Here is a 25,198-nt window from a genome sequence, read left to right as displayed (position 1 = left end):
GTTTATAAAGTGATGGTATGCTGTGATCTTTGTAATTGCTAGACAGCATTTGCAACAGCAAATGAAGAGAAGGTGAAGAATGCAAAATTAAAGCAGAAGAAACGGAAAATAAAGACAGAACAGAAGCAGATGCATGAAGACAACTGTTTCCAGTGTGGAGATGGGGGAGAACTAGTCATGTGTGATAAAAAGGACTGTCCCAAAGCATACCACCTCCTATGCCTTAACCTGACTCAACCACCTTTTGGTAAGAGCAATCGTATGGCTTCCTATTCATCTTTTCCTTCCTGCAGCCAGGCAATGTTTGAGCTGAAATGCAGTATTCATTTACATTAAATGCAGCGTATTTGCTTTTGCAATACCACTCATTTTTAGAAATGCATCAGATGGCAGTGTTCCTAAATGAGAACTGATGGACAGAGTAATAGTAATACTTTTTAATGTTGTTCTTGTTGCATCTCTTCCTTGGATCAAATTTCCTCTGCTTGTTTTGATTGAAATACAAGCATCATCTTGATGTCCCAAGGTCACCAAGCGCAACTCAAATGACAGTTCAAGCCACTGACACAGCGCTTATGATGTGTAGGGCTCGATTAATCAGTAAATGTGTTTAAATTATCTACTGTATTCTGATGGCACGTATCTTCCATTTGACTTTTTCCATGTTAAGGCATTTGTTTTTGTAGCCAGGGCTCAAATTATTCAGCAATACATCATCTTAATCCGATTGCAGGATTTTGTAAAAGTCCTTATCTCTTTAATCTTCCCGATTCCAAAGATTTCGGTGAAAATAATTGGAAGTCCACATTAGTCTATGATTAAATTAACCAAAAGACTGCCATGAGTGAAGTTGAATCTCACATGCCTTTTCGGCATATTAGAAGCGTGGAAGCTATCCTCAAAATAGCTGATTTGCTGCAGAAAGAAACAATAGCATCTTAGCACCAAGAGCAACTTGAGTTAGGTTTTTTTGTTTGGCTTTGTTTTTCTTTGAAGTTCAGGGGAGGGGGGTTAGCCTGGCCCAGACAGGCTAGTTACAACGTCATTGGAGGTCTGGAGTCCCGTCTTGGTGCTATTCTCACACTTTGGGACACAGGTCTCCACACGCTGTCAGTGCGGTGGTCACGTGCCTGTGAAGGAGAGTGCTCTCCGTTTCTCAACAGTAACCCAGCCAAAAGGGACTTCAGCGAGGCTTGGGCACAGCAGCAAGAAGCTTTTGATTTTCCTTTTTTGCTATGTTCAGTATACCTTTGCAGTCTGAGAGTTCAGCACATGGTCACACAAATACATGTCTGAATGGTTTGGGCAATCTGGGGTTTTTTATGCTCAAACATATTTTTACACAACTTACTCTTCGCTGAGCCATTTTTCGCTTATTTTTCAAAACTAATGCATTCAGTCTTCTACATTAAAGTACACTGCAGTTGAACTAAAACTTAATTTGGAGGTACCCGTCTGAGTGAGTACTGCGTTCAGATCAATAAGAGATGCTCACAAATCAGAAAAATGTACAAAACAAACCCTCCCATCTTGCAAGGACATTGGGTGTCTTGATGCCAAAGGAGGTTGATCTAACTATTTTAAGCTCTGGTTATGCATGCAGCAATGTTTTGAGCCAAATGAGGCCTTAAAAATGCAAAATGACTAAGAACTGTTTCCAGTCAGATTCTTGTAAATGAGAAGCAGAAGTAGCAACTACAGTAAGAGCTGATTTTTCTGCTTTCTTTGCATTCATCTGAACAATTACAACATGAGTAAGGGTTAAAGGCCAGTGCTGTCCCCAAAATGCACTAATTTCAGCTTCCTGTCTCTCTCTTCTCCCTTCCCCTCCCATCCTCAGGAAAGTGGGAATGTCCGTGGCATCAGTGCGACGTCTGTAGCAATCCTGCAGTTTCATTCTGTGAGTTTTGCCCTCATTCGTTCTGTAAAGATCACGAGAAGGGAGCCCTGGTGGCATCAGCGTTGGATGGCCGTCTCTGCTGCTCCGCACATGACCCCAAATCTCCTGTGGCACCTGAGTACTGGAGCAAGATAAAGTGCAAATTGGAATCACAGAATCCTGTAGAAGAAGCAAAGGAGTGAATTTGGTTAAAAACAAACAAGGGAGGGGAGAAGAGGGGCAAACAGGCGATGAACTTGAAGAGACTGCTACGACACATTCAGTCTTTGTCATCGGAGCCATCGTGTGTGAACTGGGAACGGGACCATTTAACCTTAGCAAGCAGAAGCAGGCAGTGGTGTTTGTTTTTTATTGTTTGGTCTTTCTTTTACCCTTGAATGTGCTACAGCAGCTCTTAACTGTTGGAAACCAGAAACGTCTTGGCCTTCAAAGAAAAAAGTAGACCTTTTGACAGTGAAAAGAATGTTCTGTTTGAAATATGTTCTTTGAGTGTAGAAAGCAAAGCATAGCAACATATTTATTTATTTAATTTTTAAAGGGTGTTGAAGATCTGGTTTTGATCAGTCAACGTGTCTTTAAAAACAAAATAGCAAAGCCAACTTAACTTTTATGTCTAGTTTATGAAAAGAATAAAGCCTCCCCACTCTGTGTAACATTGAGATGCCATAAAGACAGATGTGGGTTTCAGACCAGGTGACCCTGAAATGCCTCCATTCCAGTACTTATTTTTAAGGGCATTTTGAGAAGGTAGGTTATATATCATGTTAACTTATGAATATTACTGTAAAGCTTTTCCTATGAGAAATCAGGTGTATGACTTCTTGGAAGTGCTTGTAACACGAGATCTAGCATTGTTTAAGGAGGGAAGAAATCATGGTTCCTTGCTTGAGAGCTATAACCAGTGTTTGCAGACGGGTGGAAATTCAGAAAGAGCTTAATTGCACAATGGTAATTTCTTTATTCCGCCTAATTTGGAAAACCTTTGTAGTTAGGAGAGCCTCCCGGCCTTGGTCACATGCTGCAGCACACTCAGAACTGAAGTCTTAATCCTGCCAGTGGGAGCTCTGCCACTGACTTCTGTAGATGGAGGATTGTTCTGTGCGTGTGTATTTGTCATCTGCCAAGTCTGCTCTTGTTTTATGGCAATTATATTAGTGTGATTCTTTATTGCCGCCTTCTCAGACTTCCATTAGCTTCAAAGGAAATTTGAGCGCCTAAGGAATCTGACCCATGTGCATGTTTCTTTTGACTGAATGTTCAGATTTTTTTGCTGAGAGAGATCTTCTAACTTAATCTTCATTGTTAATGGAGCTAAGAAGAATCTCAGCTCTTCTTCAATGAACAGGGTATTTTCTGTCTGAGTAACGGGCCGTATTCACAGCAGCCAACTTTAGCCTCGTGAGGCAGTTCTCTCTTGGATTTCCTCTGTTAACCAGAGGAGAGACAGGCCCCTTCAGTGAGGCTTTTGAAGTGGCTTAGGTGGGCTCCTGCTCCAGATTTTCTTTTGAAAACCTATCCTCCTCCATTTCTTGTGCAAGGAGCCTAGGGGGAGTAGTTCCCCCAGGCTGAAGTTAGTCTGTGGTGAATCTTCTCCCCTAGCCCCCAGGCTTACAAAGCACTGTGCATCTCTCCCTGCCCTGGTATAGTTAGTGTACTTTTGACTTGTATACTGATATTAGCTAACTTTGTGCTAGCTTTTTGCCAATGGGTATTGAAAACAATCCTGAATGAAAAGAATTGATATCAAGTGTTGCTGGCATCTGGCTAAACTAAGCCTTTGAATTAAGAATTAAGAACCTTGTCTCTGGAAAACTGCTTACATAAACCTACAGGAACATGGTGACTTCTCAGTTTAAGAAAGTAGTAGGCTGAAAAAGTACATGTGGGATTTTGGAACATGTCTTGCCTCTGGCTGATGTCCTTCTCGTCCTCAAATTTATGTACAGGGGGGAAATTTTTTTGTGTGCAATTATAATTACAAAATACACTACGATCTCTTTAAGCAGCTGCTGTGCCATTTAACTGATCTGGCAGTTCGTCTTCTGAACGGTCTGCAGATGCCTTCCCTACAAACTTGTGGGTGTCTTGGGTGGCATAACTGTGCAGATATCTCGTGGGTCAGTTTATGGTACAGAGGGCTAATGGATATAAAGCACTTCATCTTGTGGTCCGTACTAGAGTGAATGTCTGAAACACTACTCTTGCTTGAAAGCAGTGCTATATTTTGGTATTTTTTACAAAAAAAAATTTACAAAAAGGATTTTATTTTTCTTAACATTTTGTGTGATAAATGTCTCTTTTTAAGCTCTTACTGGGGGTGTTTAACCTTTTCAGAAATTCCAAACATAGCTGTTGCTACAGTGTCTGTAAGGCCCGATGTGTTTACTTTATATTATTTATTAGGCTTGGTGATGTTCAAATGATTTTCTCTTGGTCAGAGCATTCTGAATATTGCAAATACGTTATTGTGAGAGTGCACCTACACGCTTTTTTCATTCTGTGTCCATGGTGACTTCCTGACCGGAGGGAAATGGTGTGGTAGCACCAGAACGCCCTCACGAGCATTTGGCGTGGCAGGGAGCAGACAAGAGCCGTGGACCATCAGTCACCACGTGAGAGGTACTGCTGTGACTTGCCGGTGTGCTAAGTATCGCAGAACATGTGAAGGTTCACAGGAGGCTTAAAAACTTGTAAAATACTGTGAATTGAGGCCTGCTGCTACTCCTGTGCCATGCCACTTGATGTCTTGGTTAACTTTGTTTTCAAACTTCTTACAGGTGCTCCTTTTTTCCACCAAAAAAAAATTAATAATAGCCAACAGCTGGGCTTGGACTTAGAAGGGAAAATAGGAGATTGGTTTATAAGCTAGTACATACTTATGAACAAAAAGCCTGAACTGGATTTCATGCTGTTGGAGAGAAGGTGAATCTTTCAAAAAACTTTAACATTCTGAGATAAGAAAATACCTAATTCAAGGTATCTTGGTAATTGTAGGGGGTTTGTTCTATATGCCCCACAGAAAATGTTAAAATACGCGTTTTAACCACACTTTTGCAAACTGAATAGAACAATAATGCAATTCCTTTGTATGGAAAAGATTTCACAGCTGTGTTTTGATAATTGGCATCAGCAGAGGGGGAGTCAGCTGCTGAATTAAATTTGTGTGGTCTCTAAAATTAGATAAGTAATATTGGGTAGTTTGGTCGTTTCGTGCTGAGGCCTGGAAGAAATCCACAGAACTCTGGTGATTTCAGTTGAGAACTTAAATCTGCTGTTTAAGACTGTCAGTTGTTCCTTAACTGGAATGCACCATCACACTTTTCCCTTACTTTTGTTTTAAATCTTTGAGATAGCAGCACGCTTCTGGTGAACACCTGACTCCAGCTCTGTCGCCGGTGCGCTCTCTATAGCATGCAGTGTCTCAGGTGCTCTGCAAAGTTAACGGGATTTTGTTGTTTACTGGAGCGTTTACTCTACAGTTTGCACCTTAGCACAGCGCAGATGTCCTGCAGACCATGGCCAAATGGTGCAATGGCTGGTTACTACCATTTTCTAAATACATGGTGCAAGCATTAGTTATTGTAGCTTTCAGATTATTAGTATAGACTTGTCCTGTCAATAGACTGTTGAAGGCATTTGCAGCTCAGGAAGGATAACGTTAAAGGCAATTTTGTGGGCAAATTACCTTCTCTGGTCACCACCATGGTCTTAGAGAATCTGTTAAAATGGAGTAATAGGGCTGGAATGTTTAATTTTGGCCTTTCTTCTAAAAAAATTCTTGTATCTTAATTTCAGGATAGAATGGGAAAGACACAATTACTAGACGTAATTAACAATGAGCATAAAATCTGTATATATTGAAACTTTACAGAAATATGTGGGTGGGGTGGGGGAGGAGGGAGGGAGGGGGGATGTCCAACGCTGGTACGAAGTAGTCACTTTAACATTGAAACCTCTGCCTCATTGAATTCAGGGTTTAATGTACTTGAAGCTCTGCGGTTCCTTATACAGCTTTTTTATTTATACATAACTTTTTTTGTATACTGCATTGAAAATGTCTTTGACTTCCCTGAAGTTACTTTCTGCTCCCACTGTACAGTGAATCTATGGCAAATGGGAGAGTTTTTCAAAGCAGCTGTCTCAGACTTGTGTGTGTTCAAGAAGTGTGTTGCATGAGAGACGGCAACCTAGGAGTAATGCTGTCCCTTTGCTTTCAGTTTTCCATCAACTTTCCCTACCATTTATCTTTGTGTAGCAAAAACATTTGCACTTACGATACACTCCTACACTTTGGATGTATTCACAATGTTGTTCTGAGGAAAAAAGAAAAAAAAAAGGGCAAAAAAGAAAAAAAAAAAAAAGCTGTTTCCTGTTATATTCTGTTCCTGAGTGACAAGCTCAGGTCCTTATTACCCCTGTGAGGGGCTGTCTCACTGCTCTGGAGAGAGGGGAGTTGTTAAGCTGAAACTCTCTGTGCTTTGCATAGACGACTTCCGTAATTAATGTGAAATCAAAAAGGGAAAATGCGTATGAATTTGCCAAAGCCATTCGCTCACTCACTGTTTCCCAAGGTACCAGCTGCCGGGGGGAAGCGAGTGCCTCTCCCAGCGCAGGGGGGACGGCGGCGGCGCGGCGTCCTCCCCAGACACCCAGCTCAGCCGGGCGCCGGACCCTGCCCAGCAGTTCTTGCTCGCCTTTGGGTTATAAACAGGCTGGATGAAAAAAACGTTTCCTCTTCACTGGTCGAGCTGTATCTCATTTCTGGTGTCATTTTTCCTTTTCAAAGAAACCGATCGCGTTGCCACAGAACAGAAGGTGATAACTTGCCGTTTCGGCTGTCTGGTAGTAAGGGGTTTTGTTCCGCGGAGGGGTGTGCACATACCTGGGGTTGCTGTGAGAAACGAAACCCGTTTGTTTCCACGCGAGTGATGTTGCACAACACAGATACCTGCAGATTCCGTTTCCATTCCCATGTACTCTTTATCTGTAAGGATGACCTTTGTAGAGTCGTTATTTCTGTAGACTTTGTTTATCTGTAACAAACTTTGTAGATTCTGTGAAATGTTCTTTTAACGAAATCACTCGAGTCTTTAATAGCAAAGCATCAATATTCACTGAAGTCGATATCTTAAGAGTTTTTGGAAGTTGGCTAGAAGCTCTTGACACTAACGAAGTAGTGTTAAATTTCCCTGGCGATGTTCCACTGGGGCATTACTGTATTATGACTTGATGTTGCCGCATAGACTTTGAGATATACGATATTTTGGGGGTTTTGTTGTTCGGCCTATGTTCTCTTGCATAGTGTGAAACCTGTAAAGCTTGGTTAACCTGTATATAGATAGCTTACTGTCAACTAGTTATAGTGTATCTAGAATTGCCTGTAATATTTTAGCTTCTTACTGAATGTGTGTGATGGTAGGAACATATAATTTTTGTACATTATATTTACTGAGATGTTGCCTTTTTTATTTTACAAATACTTTGGAATTCAGATGTGTTTTTGCTTCCGTGAGGATTAATTTGGAAAGGTTTTTAATGACATTCCACTGATTTGAACTTTTGCTTGAGGTTGACTTCAATAAATCGTTCTGAATGTTCCAACGACGAAGCGCCTTTCCCTCCGTCTCGCCGGCCGAGCCGGGGTCCCGCTGCGGGGGGCGCGGGGCCGCGGGGCGGCGGCGGCGGGACCCCGCTGGCCGGGGAGACGGGGCCGGGCCTGTGGCGGCTGCGGGCCGCCCTTCCCGCCGCCGGGGCCGCTCCTGAGGGGGCCGGGCCCTTTGCGGGGGCGAGGGGACTCCCCGCTCCCGCGGTGGGGAAGGGCCGGGCCGGGCCGCTCCGCCCCGGGGAGGGCGGCGGCGGCGCCACGTCGGCGGGGCGGCCATGCGGCGGGCGGGCGGCGCGGCGGAGCTGGCGGCGGAGGCGGCGGTGCGGGCCCTGCTGCTGGCCGCCTTCGCGTGAGTGCGGGCGGGGGGCGGCCTTGTCCGCGCAGCGCCGGCTCCGGGGCCCGGCCGGGCGGCCCGGCCCTCCCGCTCCCCCCGCTCCCCCCGCCGGAGCTCGCCGGGGCCCGGGGCGGCGCGGCGGCACCCCGCGGCGTCTCAGCCCTCCCCTGCCCCCGTCTCCTCCCCGGGTCCGCGTCCCCGCGGTGCTCGCCCGGCCTCTCGGCGTTGCAGGGTGCGGTGCAGCCTGCCCAAAATCTGTTGTTGTTCTTCTTCCTCTCCAGGATCATGGAGTTTTTGCCTCCCTTTCGGCGGGTGGTACAGCCTGAGGAGATGTGGCTTTATAAAAACCCGTACGTAGAGGTGGATCACGTACCCACGGTACCCATGTTTGTGAGTTCAGCGGTTTCCTGCATTTACTTAGTTTTTTCTCTCATTATGAACTATCCTTTTAAAGCAAAGCTACTAGCTAAAAGACTTGTAAATACCTGTAGTTCTTAATGCACGTTACTGAAAGCGCAATATATTAATGCAAACTAGACAACGTTTAGTTATTTTTGTCATCTTTCTAGGCTTTACCATCCAGGGTCGTCTTTGGGATTTTAACGAAGTTCATAAAAACTAGTGGGGCCTTTTCACTGTTGTTCATAATCAATTTCACGTCCAGATTACTAGGGCCACGGAGGACAGGGAACGTTTTGCTTGAAAGCAGCTATTTTCAGCAAAGTTTTATTATAATTTTATTGTGAAAATGTTTTCCCTAGGTCTCTAGGCTCTGTTAAAAGGGTTTAATATAAAACTAAGTATTGGATTTCAAGTAGACAGTAGTCTATTAAAGGGCTTGTCCCTTCCCCTGAAGCAGGGGTGATTTGGTGAGATGCTGCGGCTCCTGGGCTGGGCAAACATCCACTTTCTTAGCAAATAGCACTTTGGATTTTCTGCAGGAGGTGGGCACTAAACATTAAAGGACAAAACCTTGGCGTAGCGTTTGGATTTGGCGGTGTAAAGCATGACGCATGCCAGACTTCAGGTGGTGGCAGACTCCTTGGGAGCCTGTCGGACACACCGTGGACGTCCCCAGGGTGAAATCCCGCAGCAGCAGTTTCCGCTGAGATGTGAATGATAACTGGTTTCCTCTGAATCAGCGGCTCCTGTATTTTGTGCTGACAAGCAGCATGGGTGCTGCTGGCAAAGAGCTAATCCTTGTGCTTGCAGGGATGGGGAGAGTTGAGGTGCTGTGGCTGATACTGTGGAGGGACACCCGCAAGCAGGAGAGCGGGGAGCTGCGGGCAGGAGAGACATGAAGCCAGCCAAAGCAGCGCACTCGTCCCGGAGGTGCTATTTGAGAGCCTGAGGACGTGCTGGGCTTTTCTCAGAGGAGGGAAGGCTCCGCTGCTCTGCTGAGTGTGTGCACTCAGTGGGTAAAGTGGGATGCAGAGAGGGGCTTTTTAGTGCACTGCGTTATTTATACTACCTGGGTTTTTTTTTCTCATGCTTCGGTACAGGCAACATCCAGCGACCCATGGGCTTGCTTTCGTACATGAGGCGCTGCCGTTGGATGACAAACGGGAGGAATAGCCGTGCTTTGGGGAGCACAGGGTTAAGTCAGGGTTTGCTGCAAATACAGCCGGGGTTGCTTTTGCTTTCTGATGGAAATATAATTGCCTGTGGAAAGGACAGGTTGCTGCTTGGCTTTGGGGAAGGAAGGTGTATAGTCTCTGCAAGCAATTGCTGTTGTGCTCTGGGGAGACTGCTTAAATCTGCTTCGCTAACAGACGCCTAACAAACTTCTCATTTTGTGGCAGTTCATCGCGTTTCTGTCTCCCTTATTGCTCATTGTCCTGGCAAGGGTGTTCATGAATGCTGACCGAGAAGACACGCGGGAAGCCTGCCTAGGTGAGCTCCTTCTTACCCCAGGGAGCTGCAGCCCCCCGAGGGGTCTGCCCTGATGCTGTGGCTGTGGGGTCTCACAGATGAGTCCTTTGCTCTTGCTGGGGCACAAGTGTTGTGCCGGGGGTATCAAAGCCGAGCTGTGTCGTTCCAGCTGAATTCTGAGCACTGCCTGTGCCTGAATGTGCCTCGAAGCTGCACGTTCAGGTGGGGACGTCAGATGCTGATGTGACCTCTCTGCTCTCTCCTAGCTGCCAGCCTTGCTCTCGCCCTGAACGGGGTTTTCACAAATGCCCTGAAGCTCATTGTGGGGAGGTGAGAAACTGGGTTATTCCTGGCTGCGCCATGTGGGGAGGGGAGGCATGTGCGCAGTGGTAGAGCTACAATAGCAGGAGCAAGGGCCAGAAGCTGAAGTTGGACATACTCAGCCTGGAAAGAATGTGTTTTTTCTAGCTGTAAAGACAATTAAATATTAGAACAAACACTGGTGAGGACCTGCTGTCTCTGGGCATCATTTAGATGGGCTCGTTCAGGCCTGCGCCAGGGAGGAACGCCTTGGCACGCGTACGGGGAGCGGATGGGATGGTTTCATCTCCCTGGGCCACATGATCAGGGTGGCAAAAAGTTACCTGTGCCGAGCCGCAGCCCGAGGGGTTTGCTCCGGTGTGCCTGCAGGGTGTGCAACCAGGGCGCGTGAGGCTGCCTGGGAATTCGGTTCTTGTAAGGCATTTGCTCCACTGGGCTAGACGGGGAGGATTAGCACAGTGCTCATCCTCAGGGGCTAAACCGAGTCCTGCCCGAGCAGCGGTGGGCCGGTGAGGGTGTGCTGCTGCAGCCTGGCTCTCGTCTGCCGAGCCCTGCCTGCCCAGGCAGGAGTGGAGCTGGGTGCGATGCTCAGTTTTGCATTTCTCGTAGCCTGGGTTGCGCCGCCTTCCCTTTGCACAACGGAGGGAGCGGTGCGAGGTGGCTGGTGACTGCATTCGAACGTCGTGCTCCGTGTGAGGGCTGGGTGCTCAGATGTCTCCTGCGCACCGTGCTGGGAGTGCTGCATGCCCGAGGGCTATGTGCTTTGTTTTCTGCCCTAGGCCACGGCCAGACTTCTTCTATCGATGTTTCCCAGACGGACGAGCTAACACGGAGCTGGTGTGCACAGGCGATCCTGGCATAGTGACTGAGGGACGCAAAAGCTTCCCCAGCGGACACGCTTCTTGTGAGTTTTCCGTGTCCCCTACCCGCTGCAGCCGGAGACAGTGAACCGTGGTGAGCAGAAGCCTGTGGGGAGGGCAGCTTGGGTTTGCTTTCATGCACCCTGCAGCTTTGGCTACATTCGTTGGCCTGTTTGGGGCCCTCAGCTTTCCCTCTGCAAAGCGATGGGGTGACAAATGTAATCTGAAGCTGTCTGTAACTCCTGGAGGAGGGGTGCTTGCCAAGTACCAGCTTCTACGGCTCCTCCATCACTCACGAGCTGGTGCTTCCCTTGGCTCATGTGGTCAAGACAGACGTCCTCTTTCAGCCCCTCCGCTGCAGCAGGGGAGAAGGTGAAGCTCTGGCTGAGGGCCCACGGCAGAGCCCGGAGCTGTTTCTGAAGCGACACGCTTCTCTTTCAGTCGCCTTCGCTGGTCTCGCCTTCTCTGCCTTCTACATAGCCGGGAAGCTGCGCTGCTTCGCTCCCGGCCGGGGAGGCAGGGCTCTGCGGCTCTGCGCCTTCCTCCTCCCGCTGTTCCTCGCCACCCTCATCGCTGTGTCCCGTACCTGCGACTACAAGCACCACTGGCAAGGTGGGTCGGCGTCTGCCTGCGGACGTGGACGGGGGGCATGACTGGGTACTCTGAGAGCAGGGAGGGTCCGTGTTGCTGCAGAGGAGTTCAGAGCCCATGATGGCAGCTTGGGTTTTTTGATTACTCCTCCGGTGGTAATTTGTTTGCTGCCTGCAAGGTGATGACACCTTTCTCTTTGTTTTTGAAATATATGCCAAGCTTAGTTTTATAGCTAAGGGTCAAGGCGCTGATCCAGCTCAGCCCTGAGCAGGCTGAAAAGCTGCCTGCTGGAGAATTCACTGACAAGGATTGTGAGGGTAAAGGGAAGTTAACTCTCCTCTGGTCTTGGCTGCAGATGTGTTGGTTGGCTCAGCCATCGGCTTCGTGCTTGCGTACCTCTGCTACAGGCAGTATTACCCTCCTCTGATGGACTCCATGTGCCACAAACCATTTCTGTACAAATCCAAACAACGGCCAGCACACCAAGAAAAGCCTGCAGCTTCCAGCTTTCACCTAGATATATAGTGGTGGGCTCTGTCCTGCCGGCACCTTTCCTGCTGCTCCTTGAGCGCTAGGGCAGAGGGAGGCTTTGGGGAGGTTGGTCTGCGAGAAGTGGCTCAAATGAGGATGAACCTGAAACCCAAGCAGGCGTTCTCTGCGGTGCCGGTAAGTTGTCCTGCTCAGGGGCCTGTGTTGCTTCGTCAACTGAATTTTGTAGCCATCCCTCCCTTCGGGCCCACTGCGAAGCAAGCGAGGCACTCGGCGTCCAAACCTGCAGGACAGCCCGGGTACGAAAGGTCCTGAAGCAAGAACTGGAAAAATGTGACACTCTGGTGTGCCCCGTCCGGTGGGTGTCCCTGTGTCCCGTCCAGAAAGCACCATCAGTCATCTCCCTTCAGTCCAGCCGAGCTGTCCCATCCCTTCTCATGGGAAGCGTACGCTGAAATGAAGTGCAGGACCTGCTCCTGGCGCCGGGTTTAAGTCCGTCTTTTCAATCACAGCTGAGCTAATTTGGAGTAATTAGCATGAGGTTGCAGTCTTTAACCATGGATTAAGTGGGGGAGAGGGACGATGAAACTAACATGATCATTACTTGTATTGTTGTGCTAGCCCTGATTTTTTCTAATTTGCCAAATAAAGGAGTTTAATTTTTTTAATGAGCTGTGGTACTAAAGACTTTACTTCAAGGACTGGGTTTATTGCTGTATAAACCATTTCCTTTGGTGTGTCTGCAGGGGTTTCTAGGTGGGTGTTTATTTTGTATCTCTTTCCTTGCAGCTTTAATATGGTTGTAAAGAGATGACAATCGGCAGAAAATGAAATGGTGTCTGAAAGCATCCCTTCGGAGGTGCTTGTTTCTCTACACCGTGGTTTGTTTTCTCAGACAATGGAAGGGTAGAGTGCTGCTGAGACATCCAAGGCACAGCTGTATGGCAGGACTGTTGTAAGTAGTTGTTTGTCACTAGTCTCCTCCACAGATACGCGTGTTCTTGATCAAGTGTATGTACGTGCGAACAGCAAAGGTGAGGCTGTAGCAGAGCGAGGCACATGTCCCTCTGCCAAGCTCAGGACATGACAGTAATGAAAACACCACCCCATCATCTTCAGTTTGGGCTACATAAGCCCTCTATGACCCTGCAACTTCAGTAGAAGTTATAGAAATAGCTTTACTTTCCCCTAAAATTGTGCACATGTGAATTCTTCAACCCCCTCCCTTCCCTCTCCCCCCAAACATGCACACGCCACAGTCGTCTACTTATTTATTTTGACTTTTACTGGAAAAGACATTAAATAACATTTAAAATGTATTTAACTTTAACAAAGTGCATAACTTCAAAAGCTGATCATGAGAGTGTCCCGTGTTAAGACTGTTCCTTTTCCTACTCTTGTAGGAGACGCTTTAGCAATCAGTAGTTCAGGCGCCGACTGAGCAGCATGTCTGTTTCTGCTGTCAGGTAAAAGAACAGCTTCAGTTCCTTTGGGATGGGAGGAGGGCTGTAGGCTGCAAACAAAACCTTTCAAATAGTGCAAATAATGTAGTACAAGGGAGGACAAACAAACAGGCTGTGGAAAAAAGGCTCCTTACCCCATGCAGGGCAAAAGTCAGTGGGAGGGAAAGTGGTTTGGCTCTTTCCAAAGGCTGTCACAGCAACGACCTTACACATCATTGAAGCGTCTGCCTCTGCCTTGCCCGAGGCTCCAGCCTCAGCCCAGCCAGTGAGTCAGCCTGGGTGGTTTTGGTCTCAAGGGGGATCACCGGGGGCTCTCTGGCCCCGTACCCTTGGAGCAGAGCTGGCACGCCACAGGCACCTGCAGACTGAACTGCCTGCAGAGCTGGTGTCGTTTCTTCAGTGGGGTCATTGGGACACAGCGTCCAGACCCTGCGGATCTGGGCTCCCACTTCGCTGGCTGCATTTTGTGTATTTAAAACCAAAAACAATGACTGGAGCCTGGCTGGCATGAGATCCCTGTAGCCGCCCTGAAAGCCACACTGCAGGAGGATGGTAGCGTGGCTCTGTGCCCCTGCAAAGCCTCCGAATTGCCTGGACGCTGCTGAGGAGCAGCTGCTTTCCCCCGGTATAGCTGCAGTTTGATCTGGAGGTGAAGCTTTCCTCCCCTATAGTTACACCTGGCCACTAGCTTGGTCCTACGCAAGATGCGGGCAGCGCCTCAGGGAGGCCCTTGGTTTGTTGGCTGCCGTGGGCTGGGTGAGGATGCTGAGAAGTCACTACAGCAGGCAGGAGCGTCTGGGTCAAGCATGCACAAACATGCCATTCTCAAGAGTTCTTTTACGGGGTAGTCCTGTCTGGCACGGCCCACAGGCGCACAAACCATGCAGCAGCAATTCAAGGAGATGAGAATGGCTGGTAGACACATTCCTGCTCGCTTAACAGCAGACACCTGTGCCGTGGGCTTCGCCTCCCAAAGACCGCAGTCCTTGCGCCCGATGCTCTGTGTAATGGCAGGGAGAAGTCAGCAATCTCCTTCGCTCGACAAGGCTGCTATAGCTCTCTCCACGCTGCGCGTTTAAGGCTTTTATTCCTCAAGGTCACAAGCTGCGAGTTCCCTCACTATGCCAGGAGCAGAGTCAGGCCCTCGATGTCAGTTCCTAGCCCGGACAGCTAGTCTGCTTTGGTGCTAGAGGAGCCAGTGTGATCACTTACAAGGTGGAGGGTTAAAAGTACATGTTGCCACAGGGAGTCACAGTGCAAGTGCTGTGTGTGTTTGAGCAGAAGTGTTTTCCCTTGATCTTTCCCCCCTGCCCCTACCCAAAATGGAGGAAAATCATCCTTATCTCCAGGTAGCAGCAAGTACTGGGGAAGCAGCATGCGGGGGACACAGCAGCAGAGGAGAGAGGAAGGCAGCGAAGAAATCTGGACTTTCCTGGTGAGTACTCGGTTGAATTGGATCTAAGAAAGCAAAAGTAGAACATAGAAATAGCTGCATTAGGGCAGACCAAAATCCACCCAGCCCCGCCTCCTGTACCCAGCAATTACCAGCGTTAGGCTTTGAGGGCAAGAAAACATAAGGATGCGCCTTACCCCTAGTCTACCCGCGGCCAGCAATTAGCAGCAGGGGGGAAGCACCCCCGCAAGAACCGCAGGGTCCACGCTCTGGTTCGCTACCTGTCTGTAAGAAACATTTAACCTGGGAGGCTTGGAGGACGGGCCATGCACCCAGTCGTTGGCGGATTGAACTGATCGTAACCGTGCGCAGTTGCTGCTGCCCTTATCGTCAGCAGCAGCAGTTTATTAACTCTCCTCATGTCTGATAGTGCTTACATGCAGGGTAAGAGGAAAGAAGCCAAACATGCTGACAGGCCAAAGGAAAAACCCAGCACAAACTCCTGCCTTAGACACAGAGCTGTACATAAGGAATATTATTCCCTCAAATGGACCAGAAGTCCTCTGAGATGTCCTAGGAAATTCAGAAGGAAGGTGTAGGCAAGATGACTTACATCAAGAGGCCAGAACAGCACAGGTTGGTCATTGGCTTCCTGGCAAAGGTTGATCCAGTGTAATACCTTGTGTCTGGTAGATCTCCTTCAGAACCAGCAGAACGGTGTCTTCTGACTCCCTGGAGGAGGAAGACATGGGAATTAGGGGGGGATGCTTCCCTCCACTCTGTCAGGACATCCGTAATGGTTGTGGGATAGATGCAGTGCTCAGCAAATGCAGGCAGTACTAGACAAGCAGAACTACAGTGGTCTCCTTCCTCTGTCCCTACCCACCCACTGTGCCTGCATTACAGGCAGGAGCATATCTTGTTTACTGTTAAGGCTTTTCTTACTTCGTTGGCTTTAAAATGATGGCATGCTGCTTACATCAGACATGAATTTGAAGCTTTGACAGTTATGCAGAAGCTTACCAATAGCAGAGATGCCCTTGTAGTGCAAATAAATACTCGTTAAAGCTCTCTATTGGCTTCTCCTGCAGCACGTAGTCTATGCGATTCCCTCCGTTCAGCCTCCCCACGTTAATGAGGGAGGCCTCTTCCTTCACTGCTGCGGGGGTCTCGTCTGGCTTTGTGTCTGAAGGAATGAAGAAGAGCAATGCGGTTCAGCGAAGGGGCATCAGCAGCCATGAAAGCACAACAGCATCACTGTGCCCTCCCTTCGCCCCACTGTGGGCTCTTGCAGAGGAGAGGCAGCTTAAGTGCTCGGTTCTTCCCCACCCAGGGCTCTTTCTTGGAAAACAGTACTGCAAGAGACAGCTAGAGAAGGGTGACGGGCTTGGCAGGCTTACAAAGTGATGTGGTGTGCTGAGACCCCCAGGAGGCCGTTCCTGACCAGGCAGGTTGCCTCTTCTCCCCCTTCATCAGGCAATAACAGGGGAAGGCCGCAGCATTTGGAGAGCCAACTGCATCCGCAGCTCAAGAGCAATCTCTTTGCCGAGCACAGAAGAGGGCAGCAGCGCCTGGCTTTGACGCCAGGATGGGCACCTCGCTGGCTGCAGGGAGCCCGAGCGCGCTGCTCCGTGGGCAGGTCGCAATGCTGCATCCCCAGCTCCCCACCACCGACCTGGCTGCTTCTCCACGCCGGTCTCTGCCTCCGCTTCGGCGTCGGTACTCGCCGCCTCCACGGCCGGCAGCGGGGCTCGAGTGAAGGACTGCCAGGCTACCCGCAGGGACCCCAGCAAGTTGTTCTTCAGGTCCACGCTCATGCGAGTCAGCCCTTCTTTCAGCTCTGAAAGGCAGGAGGGGTCGGTGTCGGGCTGGGGGCTGCAGCAGCTGCTCGGGGCAGGGGGAGAGGGGCTGCTCTTTGCCTTACCTAGGTGCATTCTCTTCCTGCCCTTGTGGTGAGGCAGCAGCATGGGCTCAAACTCCAGATCTGGGACGATCATGGGCTCTATCCTGTACGCCACCGGGTCAAACTGTACAGAGGAGGGGGACAGTGAGCCAGGGCTCGTGTTCCACGCCTGTCATGCAGGAAGGCTCTGGTTCTTATACCTACAGGGTGGAAGATGTTGAAGAAGCCTTTGCAGGTGGGTAGGCTGTAGTTTGGGTTGATCCGCTTCACTCCTCGCACCGTGAGAAACATCCCGATGGGAGATCCAAAAGCAAAGAAGATGGTGGGCTTGTAGTTTAGCTGAGGATAGTTTGCCGAGACCTAGAAGAGAGGGAGATTCGGTTTTGTTTCATGAGACAAACTCCATGCTGGTGTTACGAACACCTCATTGTTGCAGTTAGAGCACGGTGCCGAGCTCGGTAGTTACCTGTCCTAAGCCAATGTCCCGGTATTGGCAATTCCTGCCATCCTCTGTGCTGTCCGGGTCGCGCTGCAGTGGGGACCCAGGCTCTGCTCCGCGCTCCCCACTCTGCCCGGGAGCTCCTGCACTCTGGTCCTGCAGCAACATCAACCGGGAAACCCCGCTAGCATGGCTCCTGCAGCGAGCCCACGCCACGGCCCGTCCTACCCACCCGTGAGCAAGTACGCGAGGCAGCGAACTGCCCGGCATCCCGTATCCTCCAGAACCAGGGCACTCTTGGCAGCACCATCCTTCCCCAGCCGACCACCTCTCTAGCTGGCATCACTAACTTCAGTCTCTACCACCATTAACGCGTCCCCCTGCTCTGTGCCCTTACAAGCTACAGGATAAAGTGATCCTGCAGTAGGATAACACCTGTAACACCAGCGTAACACGCGGGAGCAGCAAGCAGCTCTGTTGCCACAGCCAAACACAAGCCCGTGACAGCTGCCTGAGCAAGGATGGCCAGGAACGAGGCGGTCGGAATGCTCGGGGACTGAGGCCTCGCATCCCGGGTACCAGGCTGATCGTAAGTGGTTAAGGCTGGTCCTTGTCTGAGAGCGATGGGATGTGATCTGGATGAACACAAGCCGTGCAGAAGACAAACCTGCATCTCCATCTTGGAGCTAATGTAATGAAGTATCTTCATTCTTGGTCCTAAGGGAATTCCCATTTCTTTAAGGTTTTTCTCTGTGCACAAGAACTGGAAAATAAGCAACCCAGATATTAGTACAGGAGCAGGGAGGTGTGTGCGGTGAGGTATTTCTGTTCTCTGTAATTCTGTTCCTGCTGCACTCCTCAGAGACTTTTCATGTGCAAGTGACTCAGTACCAGGAAGATGTGCGCAGGGTGGGAGGACTGGGAAGAAAAGCAAAGAAGAAACACAAGAGACAGCAAAACAGGAGAGCTCCTTACCAGTGCTTGCCTGTCCATTTTCTCCTTCTCAAAAACATCGCAATATTCAGACAGCTCCAGCTTCTTCAGGATTTCTTTTACTTCCTCAGTACCCCTGTTGCTTGAGGTTGTCCTGGACCCCTGTGAATAGAGCCACCAGGGATCATGCTTTTTGCTCACTTATTCTCTTCTGTGCGTTTTGGAGTCTCTCCCCCCTTCCCCAAGCAGCCGCAGAAGCAGGAGGTCGGTGTGACGCTGCAGCGGCACAGCTACCCGTGCGAGGGCTGCAGGAGCACCCCACGCGTCCGTGCACCGCCGGGGAGCGCGTACCTCTTCTCTGTGCTCGTCCTCCTCGGGAGCAGCCTTCTGGTTCGTCAGGAGATCAAACAAAATGAGCGACCCTAGAAGCCAGGCACAGGCAGACAGAGCATCAGCATCTCATCGGGGAAAAGCCCTGAGCCATCTCCTTTCTGGGACGAAAGACCAGCACCCTCCCTGCTCCCACGGTACGGTGATGCTCCCGGGACCCGCGGGTGAAACCCCTTACCCAAGCTGTGCCCCGCAATGGAGACCCCCCCTTTGAAGAGCGGGTTCCTCTGCAGGAAGAGCTGGTACAGGCGGTTCATTTCCGATGCCACCGTGTCCACGATGGTCTGGCAATAGGTGGAGCTGTTGTAAAAGAAAACGTCCAGGATGGTGTCGTTGATGAAGTGACGCAGGCGATTGATGCTCGGCAAAGTGATTCGCTCCAGGTCACTATGGGGGGAAAAGAGGAGAGAGGGAATTGCAGTTAGGGGTGCCAGTGAACCCCACCACGTTTCTAAAGCAAAATGTAAGTTCAGAGAAGGATTGCCACCGACTCAAAGGATGTAATGTAACCCAGACTCTCCGCTCGTGCCAAGACCGAAGGTAGAGACCGAAAGGCTCTTACACTCCAGGCAGGCGTAAGGAGCCTGGCCTTTCATCCCCAGGAGCCTAACCTGCTCTCTCCCCTTCCTCGGGCGCTGCAGAGCACTGGGTACTCAGTTTCCAGAGGCTTTCAGCAAGGCGTGGATGCCCACAGTCCCTCCTGATACTAGCCAGCGAGAGGCGGAAGCCTCTCCTCTCCGGCTGGATGCTGATCGGAGCAGGCACCTGCTGTGCTCTGCAAAACAGGGCTGCAAAAGGATGGTGGGGACGGGGTCTGGCACAGAGGTGCTCTACGGGACCCCATCTGTCCTGCTTACCCCTGCATGCTCACAGCCCTAAACACTCACAGCTTTCCCTTTGCCTGCAGCGGCCACCAGAAAAAGCAGAGTTTGTGCGGGAGGAGGCTGGCTGTGTGCTTTGCCATTCCCACGGACACCGGCACCGGAGGCGATGGCTGTCCGGGACACTTACACGTCCACCCCAGTGGAGTGGAGGGAGCTGTGCCAGTTGACAGGTAGGAACTCCACCCGGCCGATCTGCTGCTGCTCCTGGGCTTTCTTGAAGTGCGCTTGCAGCATGCTCAGGGAAACGTTCCTGAAGTCATTCACTGGAAAAGAGCATGAACTCTTACCGAGATCCACTGGGCTACAGGGCCAGCCTGCTGCATCAACAACACTTAATAAGATAAAAGAAAAGATCATTACCAGGGGAAATCCCACCAGGGTCTTTAATCTGCTGCTGCTACCCTAAGACCTTGAATCTTTAACTACAAGATCAGGGAAAGGCTCCATGTCCTTACATGTGTGGTTACTGGATTTCACTGTCCCATCTGTAACAAGCCTCCTTTCCACATGGGCAGGGCTCTAACACAGCAGTCAGGATAAGAAGGATACTTTCAAGAATTTAAAAAAAAAATCTGTTGCAAAGATGCACGTGTTAGAAAGGGAATCCTAAGGGAGGAGATGAACTTCACATTACTCAGTTCTGAGGGAGAAAGGCTGATTTCCTTAATTTCTAATGGTCAGCAGCCTTGAAAATAGTTTCATCAGATGAACATATAGAAGAATAGACTGCATTAAAGCAAAGGTGTATTTTATAGGAACTAAAGACAGCCTGCTGTGAAAAATCTTAGCTCCCTTGATTTCTACAAGTTAAATCATGTCGGGCTTCCAGGCAGTGTCAGTGATCACCTCTGCTACAGAACTGAAGCACTCTGAGCAAATAATAATGAACAGGTCAGACCAGAGCTACTTGGTTTAGTACCCTGTCTCCAATATTGATCAACAGTAGATGCTTAGAGTGTGTAAGACCAGCGATACTTCTTGCACGCTCTCCTAACCTCCAGGCATTTGCAGCTTGGGGATTTCCTGAGTCAGAAGCAGCGTCCCTGGTTTTGGTCCAAAATCACTCCAGAGGCTGCTGGATGGGGTGTTGCCTCTTAGATTTCACCCAGTGAGATTAACCCGTAGCAATAGACTGAGCAGGTGACTAATTAGTTTAGCAGGTTTAGACAAATACTTGGAAAATCTGTATCCAATTTGGGAAACTCACTATTTTGAGCAGCAGCAGAACACAGTGATGAAAAGTGGTTGCCCAAACCTTTCCAGATGGTAGGACTTAATGGGTTAGTGAGTGTTGCGTTCAGGCTCCCCGCTGCAGTCAGCAAATTCAACCGTGCAGCTTGCCAGCCTGAGTGTCGGGATGGTTTGAATGCACTCTGACAGTGTTTAACATTGTCCGTGCAGATGAGGGTTTACTGGCTCCGCTAAAAGCAGCGTATGGAAAGAGCACCCCGGCCGGGCTCCCCACCTACCGCACTGGATGATGCTCCTGAACCGAATGTCGCACGCTGGGCCGATCCCGTGCACCACGAAAACCAGGTGATCGATCTGCAGCGGCTCTCCTAGGGAGGAAAGAAGAGTTCAGAGCACAGGCCCTGGGGGAGACATCACTTAATGGGGAACTGACCCGCTGAAACCTCCTGCTCTGCAGGAGAGTGGAGCCTCCCATCCTCACCTCAGCCAGGGAAAAAAGCCTTGACTTAGCGCCTGGATTTTATGCCTAAAGGGGAGTAAGATTTCTCACGTTTCTGAACTGTGTGTCCTGCTAAATTCAGCTGCCCACCCTGGGATGGATCCGGATCGACAGGACAGTAGAGAAAGGCGAGGCGGCTCGTCCCCCCTTTTGTCACCATCCTCACTTCAGCGGGAGTGGATGGTCCTCGCAGTTCGCACCCACCCGGCCGTGGGGCACGTTCAGCAGGGGAGAGGGCAGGACCAGGAGGACTCGGTCCAGCTGCCCTGTGCCCGGGGTAACTGCATCTCAGGTAGGCAGCAGGTGGGGTTACGTCTTGTTCTCTACTTCCCACACGCTTCAGTTTGTATACGTACTTTCCTGAAGGCATGCACGCATGGAAAATGAAGGGGTTAGATGGGAGTAACTGCCTGTCCTCACCACGGGGACAATTCCTGAGGCCTGACCGGGAGCTCAGGGACGGCTGGGAGGGGGCAGAGCTGACGCACAGCTTCAGAGACAGGGAGAGCACGTGCGCCAGAAAGTCACCTGCATGTAGGTAGGTGACACGAACATACACGCCAAAACCTCAGGGGTGATTTCAGGCACGGCAGTGCTTTCAACAGCTCTGGTCTCAGCGCAGGAGCTGGAAGTGCACCGCATTCTCCCCATGTGCCTGCCTCCTCTGCGCATCCGTGTACGCTGTGGGCTCTCTGCTGCTAGGAAGGTTTCTGAAAGCCATTCCGTTCCTTTTGGCACAAAATTTTTAGATGTGCCCTTCATTTAAAGGATCATGGAAGCTTCTGTCAGTCTTTTTGAGAAAACAGGTTGGAAAACAGACCAGATAGCTTTGGATGGGTGGAATGGAGGGAGAAGTGAGCTCACCGTTGGGGATCTCAGCAGCGATGTTTTCTACTCCTCTCTTCACAGTCCGAGGTCGACCTTGTTCCGTAGGAGTTGAGCCCCAATCATCGGAGGTGGCAACCGGATGGTAGTGCACCATCAGCTTGTAAACAAGAAGAGCCTGTCATTAAGCTGCGCTGCATCCCGTGGTTAAGCAGAGGAGAAATTTTGCTGCAGCAGCTGGTAGGTGGTACGGGGTGGTACCAGACCACGATGCTTAACTGCGCTGGTACGAGCCCTTTGCACAAAGAGCGTGAAAGGTGTGTTGAAAAGAAAGGTCAAGGTGTGAAGCAGACTCTCTGCTGGCATTGCCCTGTACTCTGGCACAGGTAGGCGAGGGGAATACCGTTTGGACAGAATTGATTTCTCAGCAGAAATGATTAAAAGAAACAGTATAAAGACAGGCCCTCAAGAGAACTGAAGAGATGTCCTTGCTGGTCAACACACCAGGCCCTCCTCACCTTTGGGTTGTGCAAGATAATGATTTCCCTGCTAGGGGACTCCAGTTTCTTCTTCCACTCATCCAGGGTCACAGCAATCATGTAAGCTTCCTGAGGAAAAGAACACCCTCCATCAGTCAGCTGAAGGTATTCCTGTGAATATTCAACCACTTGGGACATTCCCCACCCATTTTACGGCATCTCTTATCAACACACTTTGCGAAAGAGGCAGAGAAATCAGCCAGGTCAAGCTGGAGGAGCAACAGGATCATTTGAGTATCACCTGCTAGAGAGTTTCCAAGAAGCCCCCACTTTAATCGCAGCAGCAGACATCCCCATCAATTTAGAACTGTATTTTTTGGTACATCAGAATACAGATTATTCTAAAGGTGTATATTTTTATACATGTATCTATATATCTCTTCATATATATCTTTCCAAAGAAGAGTCTCCAGCCATTAACAGTACGGACCACTGAAGTCTCTAACACTACATAGCGTTCAGTGGGTCCCTGTAACGATGATTTCTCTTTCTTGCATTCACAACTCCTTGACTTTGGTGAAACTATGAGCGTAGTGAGGATGATTCTCCCAAGGAGAGTCAAACTGAAGTTAGAATAGACAGGGTCAGAAGAAACCAGAGCAAAGCTGCTAGAGCGAGGCTGCAAGCAAGGCCAGAGCCGCACGGCATGCCGAGAGCACCCGGGCACTTAGATGTGTAGCAGAAGGGTGCTGACGCGGCTGGACGAGGGCAGGAGGAAGGGGAGGCCGCCCAGCTACAGCAGGCTGGGAGGGAGACGGTGGCGGTGCTTACAGTTCTGTTAATCAGCTGCGAAAACGCCATGCCAAAGCCTCTTTCGAGTTCATGTCCTCAGGCGTGACTGTGGTGCCAGTATGGAGTTTGGGACATCAGGGCCAGTATTTGACAATGAGAAGCCAAGATGCTGCTTGGCAAGATAGAAAGGTGTGTTTACCTCCAGTTCTTCGCTGAAGGTCTCCGAGTAGGGAATATACTTATTGTCCTTGTCTCCCTTGTAAAACCAGGTGCAGCGACGCACTTCAGATACCTCCTCCTCCCAGTACACTGCAACACGCTGCCTCTTCTTCAGATGCACATCGTACCTCCCCCCGGATGTTGGGACAACCAGATCTTCTTTGTCTCTCCCTGCAGGAACCAAGGCCTGAAATTAATCGCGAGAGGACCAGAAAGGCAAGCTACCAGAAAGATACCACGCCAGAACAGAGTGATGAGACTGGAGCATCTTCTGCGGGCAGCACACACGAGCATGTATGAGCAACGGCAGTAGACACCAACGTTCTCCGTACCCGAGCACAGAGATCAGCGTTGGCGGGCATCCTAGGAGAGGTGCCCCAGGTCAAACCTCCCCTAGAGGCAGAAGGTAAGAGGAAGGCATTAAGCTACAACTATCTTCCTCTCTAGTTCAGGCACAGGCTTACATGGACTCTTCCTGCCTCACTTAGATGGTAAAAAGTGAATTTGTGGCCCTGGGAAGTGCATTGCTTAACCGTGGAGGTGCGGGTCTCCAAGTCTCTAAGCCATTCCCCTCTGAAATGGAGAACTCTGCATAGATCCCAATAAGGACTTCAAATTCTGTTCGTTGTGCCGCCTTTTTGGTCTGCCCGCTGGCCAGGCTGCCGGCAGAGCGCCCCGTGCCAGGCTGTGCTCAGCTCGGCTGCGGCGCTGAGGACCGGGGCACGGCCTCTAATCCAAAGCTTCCTGGGAGAGGGAGGACGGGAGCAACCCTTGGGCAATCGGTGCTCTGCCCGTGGCCGTTGGCAGCAGTCCTGGCAGCGGGCTCCACAGACGGGCGATATTCGGCAGCGCGAGGGCCTTGTCGCAAGTGGTGCTGCTCGGAGCAGACCCCACTGGAGGGGTCTCCCCGCTGGAGACCCTCCCGGAGCAGGCAGGCAGAGCACCACGCGTCCGCGCGGGAGAAACCTCCCCAGCGGAATTTCTGCCATCCTGCTAGTGCTCTTCCATCCACACCAGAAGCGTGCTTTGCAGTATGATTATATATAATTTAGAGCATATATCAAATGAATGAGGTCAGACCATTCAATGCCTCCAAACAGCTTCGTTTTTCATGCATTTACAGCTCTAGAGGTAGGCACATTGCCAAAAGGGATCCCAATTTAAAACTCCCAAGGGAAAATTTTGCATCCCAGGTGGAAGCCATGTATGTGTTCAGGGAATTTCCCTCTGATACCCAGACAGTGTTAAGCACACACCTGATGCTCTGCCGTTGACCTTATCAGGCCAGTTCCTTACAGCGATTTTAAGAGCGGGGACTAGGTATTTAAAATCAAAGGGCAATTTAAAAATAGAAATGATAGGAGCCGAAGGCAAGCAGTGCTGTGAAATCCCCCAACCCGTGGAGGTGGATGGAGTTTTATCTGCGCTTCCTGACGGGGCAGCCCCTGCCCAAGCGTGTTTTCACCCTACCTGAGCCGTGAGCCTCCTCCAGCCTCTCCGAGTCCTGCGTGCTGAAAGGGATCCATCGCTCTCTGGAGTCCGTGACCTTGCAGTAGAACCAGTGGGGAACAACCGCTTCGTATCCGTTTGCGGCGTCCAGCTCCGCAGCCTCCGAGGAGGCGGCCGCGGCGGGCACGGGGGGCTGCGCCTGTTGCTGCTCCTGAGCGGACATGATGCTCCTGCACAGCCCACGGGAGACGCGAGTGGGTGAATTTAAAGAGCCTCAGAAATGCTTATTCCGTCCCAAATGGAAAAAGCTTCCCCAAAATCACCGCCTGCCGCGGCGGGTGCGCCCGCCCGGGCCCGGGGGTCGCGG

General features: G+C 50.3%; 3 protein-coding genes across 17 annotated transcripts in view; 2 read left to right on the top strand and 1 right to left on the bottom strand.

The window, feature by feature from the left end:
• The window catches only part of NSD3 (nuclear receptor binding SET domain protein 3), a 53,455-nt gene extending 45,951 nt beyond the window's left edge, over positions 1–7,504 (top strand). For 4 of the 6 annotated variants that reach the window (XM_075174839.1, XM_075174840.1, XM_075174837.1 and 1 more), the window contains 2 exons: positions 43–247; positions 1,841–7,504. In XM_075174839.1, coding sequence (XP_075030940.1) covers positions 43–247; positions 1,841–2,082 — 447 coding nt within the window. In that variant the 3' untranslated portion in view covers positions 2,083–7,504. Of the gene's footprint in view, positions 1–42; positions 248–1,840 lie in introns of those variants that run through there. The other 2 variants (XR_012677462.1, XR_012677463.1) reach the window with 2 other exon arrangements.
• PLPP5 (phospholipid phosphatase 5) lies at positions 71–14,870 on the top strand. 6 transcript variants are annotated; one of them, XR_012677470.1, is made up of 9 exons: positions 71–247; positions 8,121–8,229; positions 9,642–9,732; positions 9,978–10,041; positions 10,812–10,936; positions 11,334–11,504; positions 11,839–12,149; positions 12,762–12,927; positions 13,376–13,441. XR_012677470.1 is itself a non-coding variant. In XM_075174852.1 (7 exons), exons 1-7 carry the CDS (start codon positions 7,781–7,783, stop codon positions 12,006–12,008), a joined length of 804 nt encoding a protein of 267 aa, XP_075030953.1. In that variant the 5' UTR covers positions 7,767–7,780; the 3' UTR covers positions 12,009–12,643. The 6 variants fall into 6 exon arrangements, 1 of the variants encoding a protein (XP_075030953.1); XR_012677468.1 differs by lacking the exons at positions 71–247; positions 13,376–13,441 and adding exons at positions 7,767–7,854; positions 14,785–14,870; XR_012677469.1 differs by lacking the exon at positions 71–247 and adding an exon at positions 7,767–7,854 and having other exon boundaries at positions 8,121–8,217.
• DDHD2 (DDHD domain containing 2) lies at positions 13,249–25,054 on the bottom strand. 5 transcript variants are annotated; one of them, XM_075174846.1, is made up of 17 exons: positions 24,853–25,054; positions 23,363–23,553; positions 22,411–22,500; positions 21,932–22,052; positions 20,847–20,936; positions 19,505–19,640; positions 18,672–18,880; positions 18,455–18,525; positions 18,146–18,265; positions 17,838–17,933; positions 17,198–17,326; positions 16,936–17,091; positions 16,753–16,855; positions 16,504–16,668; positions 15,852–16,014; positions 15,442–15,560; positions 13,249–13,485 (listed from the first exon to the last, which is right to left on the bottom strand). In XM_075174846.1, the coding sequence occupies exons 1-16, from the start codon at positions 25,052–25,054 to the stop codon at positions 15,470–15,472; spliced, it is 2,133 nt and encodes a 710-aa protein (XP_075030947.1). In that variant the 3' UTR covers positions 13,249–13,485; positions 15,442–15,469. The 5 variants fall into 5 exon arrangements, 4 of the variants coding, with proteins under 4 accessions (XP_075030947.1, XP_075030948.1, XP_075030946.1 ...); XM_075174847.1 differs by having other exon boundaries at positions 13,341–13,431; XM_075174845.1 differs by lacking the exon at positions 13,249–13,485 and adding an exon at positions 14,670–14,893.
• Positions 25,055–25,198: the final 144 nt, after the last annotated feature.

Source organism: Calonectris borealis, chromosome 27, assembly GCF_964195595.1.
Source record: "Calonectris borealis chromosome 27, bCalBor7.hap1.2, whole genome shotgun sequence".
Classification (NCBI taxonomy): domain Eukaryota; kingdom Metazoa; phylum Chordata; class Aves; order Procellariiformes; family Procellariidae; genus Calonectris; species Calonectris borealis.
Note: the sequence above shows the minus strand (reverse complement) of the source record. Positions and strands in the feature narration are given on the sequence as shown.